The 23,720-nt window shown below is 41.7% G+C and overlaps 4 protein-coding genes across 12 annotated transcripts in view; 1 reads left to right on the forward strand and 3 right to left on the reverse strand.

Moving 5' to 3' along the window:
* The window catches only part of LOC118412270 (SPARC-related modular calcium-binding protein 1-like), a 30,742-nt gene extending 26,756 nt beyond the window's left edge, over positions 1–3,986 (forward strand). For 6 of the 7 annotated variants that reach the window (XM_035815059.1, XM_035815067.1, XM_035815011.1 and 3 more), the window contains exons 10-12: positions 269–507; positions 1,644–1,741; positions 3,069–3,986. In XM_035815059.1, the coding sequence (XP_035670952.1) occupies positions 269–507; positions 1,644–1,741; positions 3,069–3,080 (349 nt within the window). In that variant the 3' untranslated portion in view covers positions 3,081–3,986. The remainder of the gene's footprint in view (positions 1–268; positions 508–1,643; positions 1,742–3,068) is intronic. The other variant, XM_035815021.1, reaches the window with a different exon arrangement.
* Positions 3,987–5,446: 1,460 nt separating this feature from the next.
* On the reverse strand, positions 5,447–11,233 carry LOC118412672 (dnaJ homolog subfamily C member 4-like). Of its 3 annotated transcripts, none has more exons than XM_035815694.1 (7): positions 11,107–11,233; positions 10,286–10,434; positions 9,911–10,004; positions 9,304–9,497; positions 8,241–8,423; positions 7,945–8,034; positions 5,447–6,451 (listed from the first exon to the last, which is right to left on the reverse strand). In XM_035815694.1, exons 2-7 carry the CDS (start codon positions 10,372–10,374, stop codon positions 6,364–6,366), a joined length of 738 nt encoding a protein of 245 aa, XP_035671587.1. In that variant the 5' UTR covers positions 10,375–10,434; positions 11,107–11,233; the 3' UTR covers positions 5,447–6,363. The 3 variants fall into 3 exon arrangements, with proteins under 3 accessions (XP_035671587.1, XP_035671578.1, XP_035671592.1); XM_035815685.1 differs by having other exon boundaries at positions 10,286–10,431; positions 11,090–11,217; XM_035815699.1 differs by lacking the exon at positions 5,447–6,451 and adding an exon at positions 6,515–7,588 and having other exon boundaries at positions 10,286–10,431; positions 11,090–11,217.
* A 1,235-nt stretch (positions 11,234–12,468) lies between these two features.
* LOC118409802 (barH-like 2 homeobox protein) lies at positions 12,469–15,654 on the reverse strand. Its single transcript, XM_035811165.1, has 4 exons — positions 14,256–15,654; positions 13,017–13,192; positions 12,684–12,700; positions 12,469–12,649 (listed from the first exon to the last, which is right to left on the reverse strand). The coding sequence occupies exons 1-4, from the start codon at positions 14,644–14,646 to the stop codon at positions 12,469–12,471; spliced, it is 765 nt and encodes a 254-aa protein (XP_035667058.1). The 5' UTR covers positions 14,647–15,654.
* A 1,023-nt stretch (positions 15,655–16,677) lies between these two features.
* The window catches only part of LOC118412160 (cap-specific mRNA (nucleoside-2'-O-)-methyltransferase 1-like), a 20,579-nt gene continuing 13,536 nt past the window's right edge, over positions 16,678–23,720 (reverse strand). Inside the window, exons 18-23 of the mRNA XM_035814872.1 lie at positions 20,080–20,171; positions 19,884–19,952; positions 19,581–19,628; positions 19,289–19,398; positions 18,278–18,386; positions 16,678–18,095 (exon numbers count right to left, since the gene is read on the reverse strand). Coding sequence (XP_035670765.1) covers positions 17,966–18,095; positions 18,278–18,386; positions 19,289–19,398; positions 19,581–19,628; positions 19,884–19,952; positions 20,080–20,171 — 558 coding nt within the window. The 3' untranslated portion in view covers positions 16,678–17,965. The remainder of the gene's footprint in view (positions 18,096–18,277; positions 18,387–19,288; positions 19,399–19,580; positions 19,629–19,883; positions 19,953–20,079; positions 20,172–23,720) is intronic.

Genomic DNA, 23,720 nt, shown 5'->3' on the forward strand with positions numbered 1-23,720 from the left:
GGTTGTTGTTTCACTGTGTCTAGGGCACGGTATTGGTACGTGGGAGAAGCACATCATTTTACACCTGTGTGGAGTGAGGAAAGTCGTGTAAAGTGCCTTTCCCAAAACCGTCTAGCCAGAAACGGCAGGAATCGAACCCATGACCTCTGGCTGTTGAGTTTATCAGCGTAGCCACTCACCCAGTAAGAATGAAACCTACCGACATGGATACAAGACAGTGTGATCTCATGACAGACTGTGATTTAGGAGTATCTTTCCTCCATTTCAGGATCCCTGAGCCAGACCCGACCCACTCTCTCGAAGAGAGAGTTGTCCGGTGGTACTTCTCCGTGCTGGACAAGAACAGCAACGGCGAGGTGAACAAACGGGAGATCAAAGTGCTGAGGCAGTACGTGCGCAACAAGACCAGACCCAAGAAGTGCAGTCGGAACTTCATAGACTACTGCGATGCAAACCAAGATCAAATACTCACTTTGGATGAATTTCTGAGGTGTACAATAGAAAAAGGTAAGTTCTATTCGTTTTGAAAATTAAATTTGACCATCTCTATAAAACACAGTGAGTTGAACAACCTTGTTGCAGTTGGCATTTATTTTAGCTAAAAGGCGACTACGGTATCAGCTGATTATACTGCCATTATTTCGGGATAATTAGTGATGATTTATCTCCTGAAAGTCTGTTCTCGCTATAGCACATGTACAACGTTGTAGCATTGATGCCGTTGAGGTTATTCGTTCCCGTACCTTCTCACACAAAAGACGTCGTTTGACGCTAGAATTTACGCCTGTCCAACAAACGAGACACATAAAGCTCGGCATGAGTCGAATGGCTGTTAGTCAACACTGTGATTCTTTGTCACCAAACGTACTTAGGACGGAAGGTAATTTGTTCTTTGCTATCAAAGAAGACACGTCCCAGACACTCCAGCGTCTGTCAGCCCACCCTGCCGGATGTAAGCCGGTTTAAACCAGGCGATGTTAGCTGCTAATCTCTGGTTTAACACAATTTATAGGACACATCCCGAATGTCTATGGGAATCTGAACAGCTCACAACAACTATTCACAAAGTGGCGCGCCCAGGGAAGGGGGTTAATCCTTTTGATTGAACGCGTAAATTGCGGGAGTCTGTAAGAAACTTACCAGACACATTCGGCCCGACGTAGGATTTCTGGTTCAACAACAAAGGGGTCTGGCGCAGGCACATTGTCACTGCTTTTTTACACAGACGATTACACAGGAATACGTACGTAAGAGGAGGGTTTCCAGTGGTGAGACGCCAACTAACTGCCATCGAAAGGCAGGGCATTGACCCCTTGCATCTACCAGTTTCTAGAAAAAAAAACTAAATTTTTTTTCAAAACGCAACAGTAGAAATGTCCATCACACTACCATTATCACATGGGGCTGCTGTTGGGCAGCCAAATACAAAATAATCAACCAGAAATGCACCATGTCCAGTAAGGCATCGGTATAACATAATATAAAATCTAGCCAATCGGTGATAAATCAATTCATTAGCAAATCATTCTACTCAAATATAAAGGTCATCTGCTCGGGTGTACCCAACACACAATTTCAGCGGTAGCGACACTTTCGAACCGTTTTCATCCAATGCGACATTTTATTCTTTTCTCTATTTCCAGATAACACAAATTCAACAAGTAATCCAGCGTCAGCCAATTCCGGTCGGCGAAGAGGGCCGAACCCTTTTAGTGAGTATGGCCAGTGGACATTTTCGCAGGTGAGGGGATGCAGGTATAGGGGCAGGTAGCAAGCAAAACCCGCTGTCATGACGGGCGGTCATGGCGACTTTTCACAACCATAACAAAGAGCAGAAACCAGATAGAAATCGCTGGACACTTTGAACTCCTCACGTCTTCTCTATTGCATCGGCTATGTCCAGATATAACCACTGTTCTGCGTGGTTCTTGTATCTGACAAGGCTGTTGAACGCCCTTGATGTGGATACAAAATACCGACTCTAGTTCTGCAACAGTCGGCTGTATTAATCACGTGATCAGATGCGACCCATGAACAACTGTGTTGCCATGTCTTGGGCAGTAGAGGAACACTGAGACATGGGGAACTGAAGATAGCTTGTGGTTTATCTTCGAAATTGCTATAAAACACTCGGATTACTTAGCTAAATTTGCTGATGTATGTATACGCCAGGCAGTGCAAGAACACGCCTTTTGAAGTTTCGCAATTTTCACCTTGAAACCATGCACAGGTTGCAGAACATTGCATTGAACAGAAGAATTCTCTCTGTATGTTAGGCACAAACAAGAGTGTAAACCAGTAAAATCTGGGACTGTAAGAAGGCTTCTTAGCGATCCCCACACGCAGCCCGTCCTGAGAACCTTGTGATAATAACGTCTGCCGTGTCAACACCTGTGCGCCCTCCCCTCCCTGCCATCCCTCAAGCATGCTCGCGTAGCTCCAAGCAGATGTGTGGAGTCGGCTTGTTCTCGTACATCTCTGCAAGCCGAATCTAGACATCTAAATGGAGAGTAGTTTCCCACCTTCCGGGATAGATAACAAAGCACAAATGTCTGTACCAAAACACTCATCAGTAGATCTAACTCGTAGATGTCCATGTGTTGTGTGTGAGTAGTACTGTTATGAACGTTATTTTGTCTACAGCATGCTTGCATAATTTGTTGGGGCTCCTCTTTTATGAGAAATGAGTGCCACTGGTCAATACCTTTTACCTTCAACAAAATCTTTGATTACATCCTGGCATGAGTCCCAGTAATTTCACTACCAGGGAATTCCTGTTAGAAGGAAGTTGTGGGCCAGCTTATTTGAAAGCCGATAAAAGACTTTCCCATTTATGTACCCTTCCAGGATACCATTAGGATGGATCCTTAAACCCTGCCAATCTAAGATAACTTCACAGTCTTGAGAAAGAAAATCAGATATAACTCTCACATTTGTCTTGCACACACTCACTGTGGTTTGCATGCTCCTGTAGGAGAAGTTTTTTTCCAACATGATTAGTTTTCTGTATTGGTAGTAGATTAAGTTGATATTTGATGTCTAACAGTTTTCCTCCTCTTCTCTTCCAGTTGGCAGGTTGATGTGAGTCCTCCTGATGCTGGAACCATGGATACACAACTGCTTATCGTTTCCATGGCAACAGATGTTGTCAAGGATACCATCTTCCCCCAGATAAATGAAAACTGTACACAATACAGCTATCCATGTTACTAAAATCTAGGTGTGGGGTCCATTACAAACTGGTCTATAGTATGCATACTTTGTGAAATCTCTATGCGATGTTGCCTATGTGTATGTATTTTGGAAAGATTATTATTTTTACTTGGTGATAGTGTGTTTGTAGGGTAGCTAACAATTGCGTGAATAGATGGATTTTGTCATGTTTGAGGATGTGTGTGGCCACTACTACAGTAATTTTACATGTAAGATACTCTTGATATATAAAAATTGAATATATAGTTGTAAAACATTAAACCTTTGATCTACTGAATGAATTGAAGCAAATGCAAGGCTAGACAAAAGCAATCTTCTCATACTGCCTGAGCTATAGTCAAGCCTGGGTGACATGCCTGGCAGACAAACAGGACACAGCACATTTCCCCACTTTTGCACAATTGTTTTATCATTAAGAAATTGCTATTGTAAAATATTTACAATTATCACTTCACTGCTATCTGAACCCCTCCAAAAGCTCATACGGGTAGTATTTTAGCACAATCGAAAGATTACTGCAGTTACATACACATGAAATAGGACCTTATTATCTTTGTCAAATATGTTTTGGAATTCTTGGCTTCAAAAAGTTTGTTTTTAAATGACAATGTATAAAGGGCAGGTAGCTGGTTATGTGTCTAACTTTGTAAATATGGTGACACCTTGTGGGCTTGTAGAGAATATGTAAAAACTCCATGGTACATGTCGCATATCCTAACGTATTGTATCTCTGTGCCGCCATTAAATTACATGCTAAAAAACAGACAGTGTTTTTTTCTTGCGTAAATATTTCAAGTGTACAAAAAGAGGAAGGAATAAAGAAAGAAATTGAACTGGTGCATTGAATTTTGAAAAACATAGGAAATTTGGAATCTCAAACAAATGTAACTGCATATGACAGACAGACGCAACAATCTAGAGGGAAGCAACATTTTTCAAATGTGTGAAAGTTGACCAAAAGAAGCTGTATGACTTCCAAGCTAACCTGAATACCTTCCATTATGCCCACTCCAATAGTCTGTATCAGATGTAAACAAACCAGGATGGTACCCAGGCAACTTAAATACATTTAATCCAACATACAATCCAACATTATCAGTGTTTTTTAAAACATTATCACTGTTTTGCCAACACCAATGCAATGAATGACTCCAAGTTAGATCAAGTTCTCCATTTGCCAAAAGAGATTAGATCAAGGCTAGCAAAACAAGGCAGCCTCATCCTGTTTATCAAATACACCTCATTTCATTTCATGTCAGTAACTCTTTCCTGTGTCTGGTGTGAGGTAATGCAGCATCTGACGAGATGTTAGATCTTGTAAAAAATACTTTGCATCGTTTCATAATCCGAAGGGTGAAACATGAGCCCTTGCAGAATGTGACATTCGGTTTAATCTGAAGTCTAAAATAAATCATGGAAGACATCTAGCCACAACAAAGGGATAATGTTGACACTTCCTTTAAGCTATTGGATCTCTAAATTTCTTGATAGTATGTGCTTATCTGTGAGCCGTGTCTGGTGGGTATGTTTGACCAGTTGTGTCTGCCTGTATCTGGCATGTCACAAGAGTAGCAGCTTTTCCTGCGGACATCCAAGTGAGATAATGTTAGCACATTATTAAGCTTACTCTTTTCCTAAGAGTTTTGTGGACAAAACTATATCAAACTGCTTAAACATTTCACCATGTTTATCGAGTGTGTTGCCTATCTAGGGAGGTATCTGAGCTCTTCAAATTGTTCGTGTTCGTATTCGAAGTCAACTAGTTGGAAAGGTTATTCGGGTAGTGTCTAGCAGGTGTTTTTTTGCAGCTCAAAAAGGGCCCCTCCCATCAATACCATCTGTAGCAGGCACAATAATGGTATACAATGTTGCTTCATCAAAGCGTCTTATAAACCAGCTTGTTGACTACTTGTACGTCAATGGTGGGAATGCATCTAAAAAAATTTTTTTCACACCTTTCCCAAGTTCTGTGAGAGATAAAACTGAACAAGCAAATGTCAGTTCTCATTTTTACCCAGCAATTCTGGCTCCATAGTTGCTTGTTAGTAAAAAGACTTGCAAACAATAAATACCCAGTAAGACGCAGATTGCGGTCTAGCATGTTCTCCTAGTACAACAGCCCGTGAGCACATGTGACATGTATGACTAATATTGGCAGGACATGCTTGAGGTTCCTGTACCCTGATCTGATCCACCTGTCCCTGCCAGGTAAGGCAAACAACACACGCTTATCTTCTCTCTCCCAACAGGTGTTGGAAACTTTATTGGACACAGTCAGCGCACAAAGTGGGGACTTATTGGACAAATCCCCTGACAATTGCTGCCGTTGTGATGGAGTGCCTTCCTTTGTTTACGCCATGCCAGACTCTGCCCACCTGACCTCTGGTGTGTCAATCAAAGACAACAGCCACCGGTTACTCCAGTCCGTGCCAAGTATTTGTATCTGTGAATTCCACAGAGAAGCCTGGTCCCCAACAGGCTGACTTTGTCCACGTTTCCCCCCCACATCCCAGTCTTAGTAAAGTGACATTTTGATCCAGCTCCAGATGATGGAGGAATGACAGAATAAGCCAACAAAGCAGCTTGCTGCTGGGGTAGAAATCCCCTGGATTGTGCAGAGACAAATACATTCCCCCCATCCCTAAAGCAGCAGCTCAACAGAGCTTTCTCCCCTGCAAAATGCCTTGACAAAAGAACAGTTAAAGGATCTAAAACCAATTTGCAAACCTAAGCCTCTCTTTGAGTTCCCAACATGTAGAGAGGGTCTCTTACTTGGCAGTACAATGTCTGTGTGTCATGTATTGATAACATGAGATATTCTATTTACATGGTATTCTTTACTCAATACAATAATCAGAGAGAATTGCATGCAGCTAACTGAACTTTACAGATAAAATAACTTTAAACTTTGAAATAAACGCAAAGATGACATTCATGAAAAGCTATAGAAATTGCCATTGTTGTTTTCAGTTTTACCAAAAGAGTACTACATTTGTACTTACAACATACTGTACATTTCCTGCAAAATCAATATAGCTTGGGCAAGTGAATTTTCTAAAAGTTATCCGTAGATGCGTTTCTCTAAAATCACACAAATATCATTACAGGAACTTTTACACTTTTTAATCTTGGTATATGATTGTGCATGAGTTAAACCACTCTTCCACTTTTCTTTGCTAGCTGTTTCTCCTCATATGCTTTTCTTAACTTGGCAAGTTTTTCCTCCATGGTATATTTCCTGCAGACAGAAGAAAAGGAGAAATTACAGGAAATGTCATTGAGCAAAAAGAATAGTTCAAACCCGGCTGGGTCATACCAATGACTGACAAGTCTGACATCCTGTCTTGTCTGCTTAGCACTCAGCACTCATGAGAAGGACTATGGAAGTTGAACACACTCCACGATTAATGGACTAGCCCCCTGCTGTAGTGGTTTGTGTGTTCCAATGGCTATAGCCCCTATACACCAAATCAAAATTGGGGCAAAATGAAACTAACTCATCAATATGCTTTGTTATGATGTTGAATACCTTTATGATTAATTGTCAGTAAAGCTTTGATAGTTTAATAGTTCCTTGCCATAAAAGGAGATACAGCTGGCCCATGTAGGAGAGAACAATGCATGGACTGACATATTCTCCAAGCAGAGGTTGGGTCAGGGGATGATAGTGGCCGAGGAGGGACCGGTGAAAAATCACAGCCACTACAATCTCCCGACCAAACCTCTGCTTGGAGAATAGGACTGACACTGTCAGCGCAGATGCTCACAGGGGTTTATATGTCATTACCAAGCAAGAAAAATAACGGAATATTTCTTGCAGAGTGGACAGATGAAGGAGCATTTGGCTTCTTTTGACAGTAATGACAAAGTTGCAAGGCTCAGCAAAAATTGTTGATTCATTCAGTAGCCAACAGCTTGATATCATCTATTATAGGGAGGATATAAATCAACTGTACTATGAAGTGTTTATCCGAGTCCATATTATGACAAGGTGCTGGCTCACAATACTTCATGGTGTCAACATCAGAGCTGATTACAGGTTTGAGCATTAAAGATTGTTCAGGGAACGAAAGTTCAAGTTCTACATACTCCCTCAAAGAGACAGGTCTAGAGACAGATTTCTTTGACTCCTGTATTTCTACAGCAGGTCCGTGTGAAAGTCAGGCCCAGCCTTTAACAGCAGTCTACCCCTTCAACCCCTAAACCACACCAACAAAAGCCACATGTGGGGACCCTGTTAATCATGCAAGTCTCCATGGCTGACAGGGAAGTGGTTGCGCAACGGTGTCAAGGAGGATTAGGCCGTGCTGAGTGGTGCACACTCTGGTATTGTGTTTGTCAGGCCTGGATATCCTCCAGTCTGAACCTTTTGTAGCTATATGGCAGGGTGGCAAATTGGGAGGGCTGTTACATAAGTGGAGATGACGTACAAGTAGTTGTAGAGTGATGATGGAAAAAGAAAGACTACTAAAAAATTGTCAGAGATCCACAGCCAGTATGGAACCTGCAATGTTTCCTAACATACAAAGAGTAGTACATGTATATATCCATGTGAGGGCCAATAAGGGCCAGACTGTGTTGGGGAAAGTGGCATTGCTTGAAAATGTTTGAATGTATTTCAAGTCTAGTGTTTTTGCAATCTTTTGGCTGATCAGTTTTCATGATTCCTCTGTTCCACACCCATCATCTCAATATTTCCCATTCTGTCTGTAAGAAGAGTTAATGACCCACCTGGCATTCTCCTTGGCCATAGCATATGCCAGCCTGGCTTGCCTGTCCTGCTCCAGAACTTGACTATACACGAATCCCTTCACAACAAATCTGTCACACAAACACAAGAAAATAACACTGAAAATGGCTATCATTCATCTTATCTGAGAAATAAAAAATTCATATCCTTCATCTACCTATCTTACAGCTTTTCATCATCATGGGGTGATCTATGTATCAAGACCAGTAATGGTTACCACAGAATTCTGCAAGGTTTATCTAAGCAAACCAGTTTAAGATGTAGTTAATGTACTTACATATAGACAAATATGGTGAGAAGGTATCCGCCTCCAAGTACTGACAGACAGACAGCCATCATCTTAGCATGGCTGGTGGAGCCACTGTATCTTTTACCACCCCCTTCTCTGGCTGCCTTGAAGTCGTAATAGTAGTAGTTTTGACTCTGGCTTCTCCCTTGTTCAAATGGACCATGGCCATGGCTGAAACAGAACAGAACACCTTTAAAGTGTTTTCCCTACATTCCAACCATCAATGCTCAAATGCCTTTAAAGTGTTTTCCCTACATTCCAACCATCAATGCTCAAATGGACAGAACACCAAATAACAGCTTGACCCTGTTGGGTGCTAAGAGCCCCCTGGAGTCTCAAAAGAAAACTGCAGCTAGAACTTCTCCATAACATGCTCCAGACAAGTCATTTTCTCATGAATATTTAAGTTATGCATTCTGTACACAGTAGTCTTTGGCATAAATGGTTAGTATCTCCTGCCAGTTGTTTCTGAAAGTTTAGAGTCTTTGTTATACTTTCCATGAACCGCCATGCTTGATGCTAGCCTGGGTACCATCCTCTGTAAAAACTGCTGGCTTAATCTTTCTGTTAGCAAGTAAAATGATTGATCCAGTGGTTACCATGGAGGATAGTTTAGCAAAGCAAAAAGGTTAAGACAACAGTAGTTACTAGAGAGCAGTTTAGCAGGTGAAAAGATAGAGCCAGGTGGAAAGTACCCAGGCTAGCCAAAACATTTCCGACCATTTTCAGGTTCTGGGTCTGAGTTATTTCTGACCATAGTTAAAAGTACAGTAGTCCATTGCAACATGACATAGATGTTTATTCCATCATCTTAGTTTTGGTCCCCACTGATTGGAGATCATAATGGATGTGCATGTATACTTTTTCTTTCATGAAAATGTTGAATGTAGCTTAAATAAAATCATGTCATTTTTTCCCCTCCCACTCCCACTAGTCAAGATGCCACCTACACAATCTAACTGAAGTGACCCAGTGTTACACTTGTTACTTGTACAAATGTACCAAACTCTGCAAGACTAGGACCCTACAGAGCGTCTACAGAATAAAGTACCTTCCACCAGGACCAAATGGGTAGTCAGGCCTGGGTCTGGGAGGAACGTTGGTGGTCTGAAACTTTGTCCCCATGCGAAGGCTCTGGTCGTAGTGTTTCCTGGCCAGGCTCTTACTCAGGATACTGTACGCCTCGTTCAGCTGGACAAACTGTTTGTGGAGCTCTGGGTTGTTGGGATTGCTGTCTGGGTGGTACTGAGGAAAACAGGGCAGAGGATGCATGTGAGTTCAAGCACGTGTTGTAACTGTGATATAGCCTGGTATCCAAACCTTTAATTCGTAGTTGCCGAGTCTCTGTCCTCTCTGCTGATATGATCTGTGATATAGTCTGAAGAGCCATTCACATCTACCAGTATACTGGTAGGGATGCTATATGGGTTAAAACATAATGTCAATGGACCAGCCCTTTCCATCTATAGCTGAATGTTCTAGTTGTAACTGACATAGACATCAAGTAGTAGTATCACTTTTGGGCCATGTGTATCACTCTCCTTTTAATCTGTCTCTATTAAGGCTATCTATTATATATTAATTATCATACGTCATCAATATATGTTAACTAGATAGTAGGTCAAACAAGTCTTCACAAGATAATCTAAGCCGCTCACCTTTTTAGACATTTTAAAGAATGCAGCCTTGATCTCTGCAGGGCTGGCATCCCTTTGCACCTGGAGAAGCTCATAGTAATTGGCTAATGTGTTCCTGAAAACAAAATGGCAAGTCAGAGTCAAATGGCACATCTACTAGTACATAGACAGGTCTTACAGAAAAGAAACAAACTTTAGATTATATTTCCAAGAATTACATGAACAGTAGGAATCTGTCTCCTAGTAGAGTAGAGTAGAGTAGAGTTCTTCGGTTGGGTAGGAGTACTTTGATAATCTCCTCCAAGTCCCTATTGAGGTATATATCATATGTAGTCACTATAGACAGGTCTACATGTATCAATGAAGACTGTAAACAGGACATGTATTGCTGCTGACCTTGATGTGCTGAAGTTCCTGACTGCCTGTCTGGTGAAGCTACAGCCTCTGCAGGGACCCAGCAGCTCCAGGAGTGCCTTCTGCATCATGTGGGGTCATCAGGGGTCATGTCAGAATTGTGGGATGGAGGGGTGGGCAGCTTCCTCCTACAACACAACATCATGTCAGTATTCAGTGCAACACATACTAAAAGGAAAGAAGTTCTTTCAAAGAACTATCTTGGAACTATCTTTGCTGAATAATGTTATAAATTTTATAATGATAGACATTGATGTTGTGAGTGCTAATCATTGTCTATTTCCCCAAGTCTGTGTTATGTTTTGCTTTCAAGGCTACTTATGCTACATCTCATCTGGTTTAGATATAGAAGTACAAAATATGACTTATTAAGACATGAATACACTAATAAGACAACATACTCGTAACTGTGCATGTACTGGCATGGTTCAAACAAGGATCGGGCCACTGCACTGCAAGTTATCCAGATCAGCCAGGGTTTAATTTGAACCCTTTTCCGGGACTATGGCGAATAGTTGAATAATATACGGATAATTTGGTACCTATCTGACCATTGTGGCTCTAGTATCCAGAGAGAAAAGGATGTGCATTTTACATAATCAACGCCCCCCTCCCCAAGCCAAAACAAGAACTAGGCCAGGGCAGTGTGTCCTACAAAACTTGGAGAAAGCGGCTTGTTTTCGCGGCTGGCCACATCTGATTGGGTTCTACTGATTCTCAGAACCCATATTTGACCATACAGAGAGTAAAAAATAACTAAATATTAAGAAATAAGGCAAGACGAACCTTGTTTGGTCGGTATCGTTTGGTCGACACACCGGCACAGTTTTGATTGTGTAATCGTCCCTAAGAGGTGAAAGGTCATACGCTGTCGTTATTACCAACGTTTTGCGGCATACGATAACCAGATGGATGTCGTAAAATCTTCCGTGAAGAACCCACAGGTGAAAAAGGTGGTGATGACCGGACAGAGATAACGGTCGGTATCTTAATCAAGATCCGCGAAAGTACCTTCCATAGTTAATTGTGGATGCAAGATAAGGCAAACAATTAGAACCTTTCACCCAACCGCTTGGTCACGAGTCATATCTTGATGTATTGCGTTATGTTAGACAGTGAGGTAACGTTAACGTCAATGAGTTTCTGAGTGTGGTGGTTTCAGGTTGGATTTCTTTAGTCTGTGTGACACAAACTCTGCTGTCCAGGGCTATAGTCTAGGAGGCCGCCGGATGTTGGGCGGGCTGCTGTAAGCGAGATTTAATCAGGCTAGAGTTTCTTTGCTTATGGACTGAACTCTATGGATCCCTTGCGATATGTACGTCTTGAGAAATATTACAAGTTATCTAAAGTTCCTTTGTAATCAGCTTCCAGGCCTAAAACAACAACACAAAGGACATTTGGAGTCTTATTGACAACAAACCACAAGAACGAGTTCAGTGCACTTGAAGAATAAATCTCCATGGCATAGTATTTTTTTACCAAAACTGTAGACGGGTATTGTTCACAATAAATGTCTCTTCCACGAAGTTTCACTTGTTGATGGACTGAAGAACAATAAAACTTTACAAGGATAGCAAATACATAAACTCTATACCAGCTTCATATCTCACACGTGTTGCGTAGCGTTTACAGAACTTATAACGTACTTAATCATAATCAAAATGTGTAATCATAAATTCCAAAGCTGCATATTGCACAATTGGTTGTACATCGCGTTTTGGAAATACCTTCTTTCATAATATGCCGCCTACCCTACAAATACACCAAAGTATTAAATATAGCAACGGATCATAACTGAACAGAACCGAACAAATAAATCTGTCATATATAATATAAACGATACACATGTCGCTACAAGCTCCCATTATTTGATTTAACTTAAATCTAAATGATGAGCAGGTTTCTTCCACGTATGTCTTCCGCAATCGAAGAAGTAACTATCATTTTCAGTATTCCCTGTAAGACCAGCGGAACTGCATAGTATGTAATTAGTCCATGTATGTTATATCATTCTCTGATTTGATATTTCCGAACGGGTCGTTTGCCGGTATGACTTCCCTTCAAGTTCAGCACAATGTTCAAGATCCCCAAGCAGATAGATTTTTTGTTTGTACATCTTTTATGCGGGATACATCCAGATCGCCGGCCATGAGCGCTAGTGCAGGTTAGTTAGTCAGCCTGGTCTCCACCTGCCCGTTCTCGTACCGACGAATCAGGTCCTCAATAGCGGCCCGCATGGTGTCGTCCGGCGGCCCGTAGGTGAGGCCGGGCTGGACGCGGTACCCGCCCGGCCACCGGCCGCCCCAGTACCGCCGCGTCAGGTGTTTCCGCCGCGCCTTGGTGCGTCTGTTCTGGAACCACGTCTTCACCTGCGTTTCACTGCGTTTCACTCAGATTCTAGAGGGAGAAAAAACGTTATGTCTTTAACAAGACTGACATTTTCCTCTACCCAGTGTTTCAGAGGCATGATGTCGACCTGACTTTACAAAAATTTCAAGCGACTTTTATAACTCACGATACGTTAAAAACAGACCGGCCACGTCTCACTCTGGGTGAATTTAATGACGAGCGGCCCCCTGCGAAGTATATGTAAATTGCAGGTAAATCAGCATAACAAATGATCTACATCTACGTTTATTTTTGATACGTGCATATTAGACGATACAGACTGTATTACATTTGGCGATACCACGTTAATGAGAAAAATACATACCAGCGCATTTGCCAGACAAATCCTCTCAATCCTGCTGAGGTAGTTTTTCTCCAAGAAGCGCGTCTCTAACTCCATGACTTGATGGCCGCTGAACAGTCTCCTCTGCCGTCTCCGGCTGTCTTCTGGGCTGTCTTCTGTCTCGGTAGGGTCAAGGTTATCATCCCCCTCCCCATCCTCTGTTAGGAAATATGTGTGATAACCTCAGTATTATTTTAGAATGCATACCAAATTGTGTTGTCCCACAACCTCACATCAACTACCGAGAGGGGCTATGAGACGCGCCACTACTTTGCGATTGTCCAACCGGAAACTTTCGTTGTTAGTCGTGAGTAGTCATTTTTTTTTCTTTTCGTTAGAAACTTATATTTACATACTGAACGCTTTTTGAATATCAGTTACCAGTATCTTTAAGCGTGTAAATCTTTGGACGAAGGATGCAAGTCCATTTTTGCTCGATTTTGCAGACCAGGCAGAGCTGTACACACGGCGGGCGCCGCATTTATTTGTTTACCATTCTGAACATAATAACACCTAATTACGGACGATTAGAGCTCTTTGGAGGGGTCCAAAATACATTAGAGTATGAATCAAAGTTTCGAATTTCTGAATAGGTTGGTAAAACAATTTAATTGTTTTGGTCACGCCCATTCCATAGACGATGTTTTTAAGAAAAAAGCGCAGCGAGTGCCAGGAATCCCGGTAAAAATCCGGTCGTGACCAGGCTAGATTCCCAGCGCTGCCTAGACTCATCAGGGGTTGTAAGCTAGGACAACGTCGCCTACAGGACGATTTCTAAAGTGTGCGGCTTTGAGAATATTTCTAGACATTGTCACAGCTACTTTGGGATCCATTTACTGGCTATACGTATGGTACATGTATTTGCAAAAATGAAGTGACATCTAGCATACAGCCCCACACCCACGTGCAAAGTACACCAAGACAAGTTTGATATACACGTGACGATCATACGAGAATACATATAATAATAATATATAATATGATATATATATAATATATATATAATAGGTAGTATATTCTTCAAGTAGAAGCCGGGGGTCGCAGCTATTCCAACTATACATGTACACGGTTCAAATGATGTTGCTTGAGAAGATCTTTATGACTTTCGAGATGATAAAACTAATTTTACCTCCTAATATCTGCTTGATGGGTAACAGTTGTATCTTTTTATCGACCTTATATTTGGTAAGAGATATAAAAAAATGAACAAAATCGTCATACCATCAACGTCGACTTCTGTCTCGTCGCACGCCTGCAGCTGCTTTGCGGAGTCTGGACGTCTTTCGTGGGATGGCGTAGCTACTGCAGCACGGTGTGCCTGGGAGTCTCCAGCCTGGGAGTCACTTGAACTTGAACTCGGGGAAGGTGTTACAATGAAGTTTTCTGTAGAGAAAGGCCTGAAAGATGCAGGGTTGGGACGGTACATCCACGGTGGCTGTACGGAGCATTGCCCGGGTGGGCCGGCAGGTGTGGAGAAGGGGTCGGCCCATGTCCGCCACGGTGCGTGTCCTGCACGTGTCCCGTCGGCGTGTTCCCTGTCTCCGGGCTCCCACCTGTCCCGTCCGTGGGAGGACGGCTTGGATAAGATTGCCTCCACCGAGAAACTAAGCATGACGACACTGCAGTGTCCAACTTTCCCCTCAGCCGTCTGACAGATGTTAAACAGCGAAAGAAGGGCTTGGTAATGGATGTCAAGAGAGCAGAGCAAAGGGAGAATAGACTGACTTTGGCAAGTGCACACTGGGACAACTGGAAACAAATAAACAAAATTTGAATTTTACTCTCGGTCAGCAAACATTCCGTGGAGGCGCCGGCGGGTCAGCGGCGCCAGGAGCCCGGGCTGCCGGGAAAATCTGCCTGATGTCACCGCCGTGTTCCCACCTTCTCCTGTCGGCACGGACGTTTGAAGAGTAAGGATTAGTAATTGATATCTTGGTCATAAGGGCATTTTCTATTTATGAAAGTTATTGTCTTCTTTCCTCCAGACCCGTGTAACCAAGGAGATAAAAGCTCCTTGGTGTAACCTTGACCAAGAAACGACATGACCACTGGAAAACCACAATCATGTCAGTTTGTTAGTTAACGTCAATGGGTATCTAAGGTAAACATTACGTATCTTTGGTTTCACCGTACAGACGAATTTTGCGGACTTTCAAACTGGAATTTCAAGGGAAGAAAATTTTTTTTTTCCCAATATTTAAGTCAACCATGAACATTTTGGCTTTCCATTAGTAAGTCTCAGAAAACTATTGAAAACTTTATGATGGCCATCAGCACTGAATTTGTGCTGTTAACTGTCAAAACTACTTCACTACATGTGCAAATTTACCACTTGTTTTTCACTACCTGAAGAGTAGTGTTTCCTTCACTAAGAAATAGGGCGGAGTACTTCCAAGTGTCGCTATTTGAGCAGGCATGTTGTTTGATTAGGGAGCTAATTATCGTTAGCTTCGTAATTAGTTGACAAAGGGTAGACGGGACCGGAAAATCGCCAGCGACTTGTTCCCTTACGTCATTCATGACGGGACACTTGTTACGTTAGGATGGAGCAGGGACGTGCTAATAACGGAAAAACAGACCACATAGGTTTCACACAGACCCGCAGTCTTCCACAGACTTGGCAAATGATTGTAAAAAGTGGGAATGAGACGGCAACCTGGAGTCCGAAATCCCAATGCAAATCTTTTTGTGGATTTCTTTTTCTCTATTTTGGAGCCGAGCTGAAGTGAGAACAAAGACTAATCCTACCGTCCGATTTTGCAAAAAGCAATGCTGGACAGTAGCGGAGGGCGCCACCCATGAATTTTCCAAGACGTTGTTATAAATCGGTCTTTCATCTGTCCCAGAGACCGTCCCCTCCTATCATCTGCTTGTGACATCCACATCCTGCAGACCTGCCCTGTTTCCCGCCTGTTTATGGCAGTGGTGAGCCGTGCGTCGGACTCCCTGACTCCAGCCGTGTTTGCGGCTTCCTATTCATCGATTTATTACAAGTTGATGACCTCTTCATATTCTACTGCTACTCTCAGGATGTGTACTTAGACAGACAACCAAAACACATCTACTGGAGAGCATCAATCTCCAATATGCTTTATCCCTGTCAAGAAAGTAACACGGGATGTCTTACTTATTAACATAAACAGTAAACTGCGGTTGTTTCAGAATTTAGACCAAACTGATTCAATTACATAGATGGCATCAATCCATCAATTTTCCTCCATTTCCAAAGAAAGGTTTCAACCATACTGTAACTTGATCAAAGCAGCTGCAAAATGAGCAAATGTATACCGTAAATAGGGAAAAATGTTGGAATATGGCTACTAATGTTGGAGAATGCCAAAATCAAGTTCAAAGTCAAAGAAGAAGATACAAAGGTAGAAAAATGAAGAATCTACTATTGTTTGGTAACATTATACTATATTCTGTGTGTTCAGCCATTTGTGTAACCACTTAGATTTCATAATGAAGGCTTTTTGCTGGTCAAACTTTTTCTTTGCACGCTTGCATCAGTTAGGGGTTCCCTGAGGATGCCATCCATATAATTGGATCAACATAGCCTTAAGTTGTGTTATGGGTGTAACAGTTGTAACAAATCTTCCTAATGAGTACAGAAAATGAAACTGCAAGCAAAATTTGTGTAGAGGCTTATATATTTCACATCAATCATCTTTTATGTGTAACACTGATCCTCATTATACCTACATATATATTACAACTTACAGTTATTCAAGTTGTTTGTATCTTTTTCTTCATTTCCTGTTGACTTTCCTAGCTGTAGAGAACAATTAACTGAAACAATCTTAAACACATATTTACATCATGCACTACTACACATCTTGTGATTTATCAAATTAAAACTGTATCATCATAATAGCTGTTCTCATTACAAGTCATGTCTTAAAAACATATATCTTAATTCAGATTAATATGCATCCAACTGAATCAGCTTAAATGTGAATAAACCACTTGTAATATGCAATGTATTGTTCACTACTTTTGTCAACAAATACTGCTTTTGTTTACATTCTTAGATTTTGAATTAACAGTTGGATACATGGGTACTGTAAGGTTACTTGTTCTGAGACCTAATGCACATCACACTTTACAACAATCATCAGAAATGCAACAAAATTTTATCATAAAATAGCTATGAAATATCCGAACAGTTCTTCATTTTTTCTTATACATTTGTACTTCTAACCTTGTGTTACAGGTACATCATATAATGAATTGTCCCATTGTTTGAAGATAGCAAACCCCTTCCAAGGCAGCACATTCCTCATCTCTACTCACACTACTGATCTTTGTGGTATGATTTCATGCCTGTAATCAAAAGCTGAAGTAATACTTAGAAATGCTTTAATCAACCCTATGTGACAACAGTGAACACATCTTTTCAACTTGACTGTATTAAGATGAAAGACCTTCCTATCAGAATAAACATTCTGCAGATTCAATTGTCACTAATAGAATATCACTGTTGGTCACACATTATCATTGATTACAGAAATATTGGAGGTGTGCAGCAATTGTTGTATGTGGGTGCCACTTTCAAGTGAATCAGGAAGGATGTTGGAGGGTGTATGAGCCTCCATAATACGAGAAGAAACTTGAGAAGTTCATCATCATCATCACATCAACATCATCATCACCATCATCATCTGACCGTCATATGTACAAAGATACGTACAAAGCTTAAGACTCCCCAGGGTGATACTTAATCGATCAGGACCTTGCAGAGATGGGTTGCTGATAGGGGGGGCGCATTGGAAAGCTTCAAGCAAAATGCAGTTACTAGTATTATAATGATGATGCAAAGGTATACACTTGGGAAAGAAACTTGTTTCCACAACCCAATGACATTCTTCCCAGCCTAGCTGTGAGCTAGCAGCTGTAGTTCAGATGTCCATGTATAACCAGAACCAATATATTCACTTGAGATGTCGATGTACATACTGGACCAGCATGTCCCGGGACACCTTACTGTCACTGCCCTTATGGGAGTCATGAACTTTAACCCCATCCTCCCAGGCCCAGAATATCCTGTTGGCATAGCAGACCCTGGAACAGTTACAGGAGTACAGTTAAGTTATTTTTTAAAAAATCATATTTTGAACAAAAAATTATGCACAAGAGACATGCAAAGCACAAGAGACACAAAAAGAAATAAAACATTTTTAGAAAGGATGGTAAAAATCATCATGACTACCCCTGCTTCAGGGGCTAAATGCATTAGTCCTCACCTGAATGGTGCAACAGCTTCAGCCGGACAGTCAAAGGTGGAACTTCCATTTCTGGAGTTGAAGAAGTACTTCTTGTTCCAACTCTTACTGTACTGCATCACCCACGGGTCTGGGAACAACAAGGAGGAACAGTCTCATCAGGGACAGAAATGTGGTGTGTTTGTGGGGAACTTAGGGGAATTTTAGGGGGAAATGGTCATCAGGGGTGCCTAAGCATTTGCACGAACCCTGTAAAATTCGTACGAATATTATGTGATATGCACGAATCACTATGCGAAAACGCACGAATATTATGAAATTCGCACGAATCACTATGCAAAAACGCACGAATATTATGAAATTCGCACAAATCACTATGTGACACACACAAACCTTATGTGATTTGCACGATCCTGATGCAAAATTGCGCAACTACTGCCGCGCAACCACTGCCGGGGTCACGTGACAGACGGAGCGGGATTTTCAAGATGGCGGCTTCGATCGGCGGCGACGGAAAATACGATGTAACACGCCGAAATGAAGCAAAACAGTAGCTCACGGGCTATCAAATACATCTTTGCGACGGTAAATGTCCATTCCATGCCTTGAAATATAAATATCACGGGTAGAAACGCTCAAAATCATGCCTCCTCCCGGCCGCCGTTTTTGCATAAGGATCATGCAAATCACATAAGGTTCGTGTGTGTCACATAGTGATTCGTGCGAATTTCATAATATTCGTGCGTTTTTGCATAGTGATTCGTGCGAATTTCATAATATTCGTGCGTTTTCGCATAGTGATTCGTGTGTATCACATAATATTCGTACGAATTTCATAGGGTTCGTGCAAATGCTTAGGCACCCCTGGTCATGGTAAAACTGTTTGCAGCATGAAGCTGGATACATAAGATAAGTACATTTTTAGAAAATCATAAAGATACACGTAAAGACCAGACACATGTGCAAACACACACAAAAGTGAACACAATCATACAGGAAAACGTGCTGTTTGGTCTGAAGCAGGTACCATACCATTGACAGTTCTGATGAAGTGCACTCCACACGGCAGGAAGTGTCTGGTTCCATCGATGCTGTAACACAACCGGGGGTCTCGCGAACCCTTGGTCAGTCGCATATCTAACCTGTAACAATGATATTACACAATTTGAATTTTTTTCTTTCATTTTCAAGTCCTTTCTGTATTTAAAGTACTGGAGTAACTTCTAGACATTCTTTTCAATAAAACAGCTAATAGAACAGAGGGGGTCATGGACAGAGGAGTACTGGTAATGCCTTATTAGTTCTATATCCTCAAAACACTTACTTCTGAAAAATCTTCTCCACTTCTTCCAATCTGTAGACTTCTTTTGTTCTGTAACAGAGAGAAACAGCAAGCTGGGGCTCTGTCATGATGAAAGGTGAAAGTCAATGAACCGGCACTAGCAAATGAGTGACTATAATTATACATGTACATAATGAGACTTCCAAAGAGACCATCGGTTATACTGGTAATGACTGCAATGTTTTGATAAGGCACCCATGATAAGACTGGACACACACCACAGAGTTATAATGAGCCAGAACCCCTGCAGAAGTCACTAAAGTTTGAAGACAGAGTCCATCCTACCTGAGTGGAGCCATGTCAGGTCTGCTAGGCTTGGACACGGCCTTCACAAACTTTTCTGCCATCAGCATCCTGGAGCAGAGAGAGAAAAACTTTTGTTATCAAGTATCTTTTCTTGTTGGAGCTTTTCTTTGAGGCTAACAGCTATAAAGTATATTTTGCTGATGTTTGGCCAAATGCCTCTTCAAAAGTTACGTACCTTTCACTGAAGTGCCTGCTGCTGATGTCCTCCCCATTCAGCACATAGGCATCCACAATGTGCATGGCTGTGATCTTCCTTTGAGCTTTTCCCTGCAAACACGAACAGAACATATTTACACATAAATAACCTATCATTAGTACTGTAGCCAAACTGTAAAGGCAATATCAAAAGAAATGTCAGGACACAATGTCTACAGTAAGGGATAGGAAGGCATTAGGGTTGTTCCACACAAACTGCCTTCCTGTGAAATTAGGGAATTGATAGAAATTGTGCAAGTTTTTAAATAAATATTTCCTTTTTGTTGAAAAGGTGAATTGAACTTGAAAGGTAATATTTGCAAGCAAATACAGAATGTTACCTTCACATGGTTTAGTCTAGCATTTCTACCTGGAAGGGTAAACTGATTAAGTTGCAGATGTTGACACAGGATAAGTCAAGACATGCAAGAAGGTACAAATAAATTTTGATGATTTTTTATCTGTAACGTTATACATCTTGAATAATGTACACAACGTCAAATATTGTTCCAAACAGGGTTTCTCATCATCATCTCATCACAGCCCCATAGCTACAAGCCACAGGGGCAGTCTGTCTGTCCAAAAAGGTTATCCATTTCTGACGGTCGTCAACAGGGTTTACTCGACGACATTTAGCGTGTCGTCTGCGGGAGCGTCAAGGCCTTGCGGAGAGAGAGCCATGGAAAAAAAACTGGCTTCCTTCAACAATATGTATTCATATTTAAAAAAATAAAGCTTTGAATCACTTGGGAAATTCATATTCTCTGTATCTGACTTGGTGCAGAACGCGAGCCGCGAAGTTCAGTTGATAACATAAGAATAAGTTTAATTTTGCGCTTTCCGTCATTGTTGACGAACAAACTCGGCGCGTAAGTATAGACAAATTTTGCAAAAATCTCTAAAAAATCAGCGGATGTTTGCGGACGGTGCTGACTTTGATGATAATTCCTAACGCACGCCGGCGGCGAGAGAGAAGCGACTGGTCGAACCCAGTCGGTGCCGCGCCCTTCCCCCTAATGTTCTGGTCAGTCGCATCGTGCTAGCGCCGATGTTTTTGTTGTCATTTTCCCGGCCCCGATTAACTGTCAGTTGTTGCTACCATAGAAGTAAAAAAAATCGAACAATATGTGAAATTAAATTAGGTACTTTCAAAATAGTCTCCGGTAAGCCGATCGGACCTCATATGCTTGCGCTCTATACGGGGGCGGGGCCCTACATGAAACGTGACAAATAGGTGTGCTTTTGATTCTTTAATTGACTGCTTATAAAATATGGACCGAATCTACCGGTGTCATCATGTTGCACCAAATTTGGGCTGACCGTCTATGAAAATTAAGATGTCGAAGATATTTCCCAAAAGGTAGGCAGAGATTTGTTGATGTTGGCGGTGTTGTTTTTTTCGTAATGATTTTCTTAGTCGGACCATCGCAAACAGTGCATTCAGTCCCTTTCCCCGTGAAAACATCAGCTAGATTGTGCTAGATACAGCCTCACATGAGGCAAGCAGTACATACAGTCACAATTTTATTGTCAAATATTATAGAATTGAATTCTCGTTTCTATCTACTTGAATTAGACTAACTTCTGAAGAGAGCAAAATTAAAACAAGCGTACCAAGTTACGGCACACTGCGTAGCACAAAATCGGAAGGTACATTCACAGCTTGAAATGTCTCACAGAGTTTGCCGCTTGTACAACGCAGCGCGAAGGGTTCTCCTCAGCATGCTCAGTCACACTTTTACGTTTTTTATGAACCATATACCCAGTGTGAAATCGAATGTTACACATATCCTGTTTATGTCGCAGTAAGAGCGCAGCGCGATCGCCGTCTAGTGGAAATTTCGAAAGGGGGCCTTACCAACTACTGTAAATCGCACAAATTCACAGAAACAGCTGATTAGCGTAATCGCTAAAATTGCCACAAATCTATTATATTCGTTCACGTCCCGCAGTTGCCGGACACTCTCAGAGCAGAAATTGATATGGCTACCCCTGCACACTGCAAGTGATCTTCACAGTACGCAGCACATCTCCGCTATGCTTCCTGTCACAGTCAATCTGTGTAAATTCATTCATATTTTGAACGGCCCAATCATTTTTTCAGAGCCCGCAATTCATATTTCATAAATTTCCTTTATTTTTAGCAAACAATTTTGATTTACGTTTGATGTACGTAGTTTGTTTATGCCCTCATTATCAATACGTGCCGCAGTCGGTACACTTCAAACCCGTCCGCCTGTCAATCATGCAAACTTCAAGGGGTTAGGTTTCTGCTACACTTAACTTTCGCGTTGGCTTATGCTGATTTGTGCCTGGGGATTTGTGCTGTGCCGGCCACTCCCACCGTGTATAAAGCTGTAAGTAGATTAATTGTAATTCACCCAGACTTCGTTTCCGTGCTCCACTTGCTTGCTGGGGACCAACGCAGCGCTGTGGTAACTTACATGATAAACAACAAGGTGAACGGAATGACCGTGACCTAACATGGGGAGGGCGTTCCACGCTGCAGTTAATCGTGTTTGTTCAGGTCAGTTTAATAGCGAAATAAACTCATCAAGTCCATCGTTTGTGTTTCACATACCTTTATGTCTCAGGCGTAAAACTTTGAGTTTGCATGACGATCGTTATGCATGTTTTTTTATGTAACAGCCGGCAACACGCAGTGACCTTGCGTCTAACGTAGTCATGTGTTGTTGTTTTTTTGCTCAAATGTTCTTGTTGACTCAAAAATCGGTTAACTACAACCGTGACACCAATCCGTGTTTCATTTAGACGACAGCTCTATGTATGAACTTGAAAAACGAACAGGTCTCGCTACATTTTTATGATTAACGTTATATGCCAGTTACTTATCATGTCAGGAGACATCCAAAGAAATCACCACATACACGTAACGTTACCACAGTTGTCGGCCTGTCTGAGAAAATTGCAGTAGTGCTCTGAATGCGTTCGTTCACCAAATTATCGCGTGTGTACGCACGAGTGCTGGCGTACTACACATCGTGTGTGTTCTTGATTCTACGTAACTCAAACACAACATAGAATCCGAACAATGTTTGGATGGCTCAGAGTTAAACTGACTTGTGCAGGTAGCAAAACCTTTAGCTTAAACAAAATCAAGAAAAGTATCGAAACAAATGCTTAGATTTGACTCGATATAGACCTTAACCGAGACACATTATACTTTGGGGGCATTAAATTTCATTCTGCATGCCCTCAATTTCATTCTACCTTCCTTGAAGTTGATATAACGTTACTAGTATGCAAAAGGTGCCGATATTCGGCAAAATAAAGTCAAAGCTCTGTGAATTTCTTGATCCGATTTATTACTTCTTGGTAAAATGAATTCCACAAATCATTCAGAGGACGGCTTCTGCCTCAATTCAGGCCGTCCAAAGCAAGATGAAGTCATCATTTGACGGACGGACACTTCCGTGTTGCGTAGTGGCGGTCGTTGACCTCGTTCGAACACCATGTTCCATAACTCCCGGGCGGGTTCCATAGCTACCGGTCGTTGACCTCGGGTCCTTGGAACGTGGTTCTAATGTTCTATGGGGGCTCGAAAGTTCGATTTTGTGTTAAAATTGCTAGTTTTTTCACCCTTTTTTGCCCCATAAAATC

The sequence above is a fragment of the Branchiostoma floridae genome, chromosome 1 (assembly GCF_000003815.2).
Source record: "Branchiostoma floridae strain S238N-H82 chromosome 1, Bfl_VNyyK, whole genome shotgun sequence".
NCBI lineage: Eukaryota > Metazoa > Chordata > Leptocardii > Amphioxiformes > Branchiostomatidae > Branchiostoma > Branchiostoma floridae.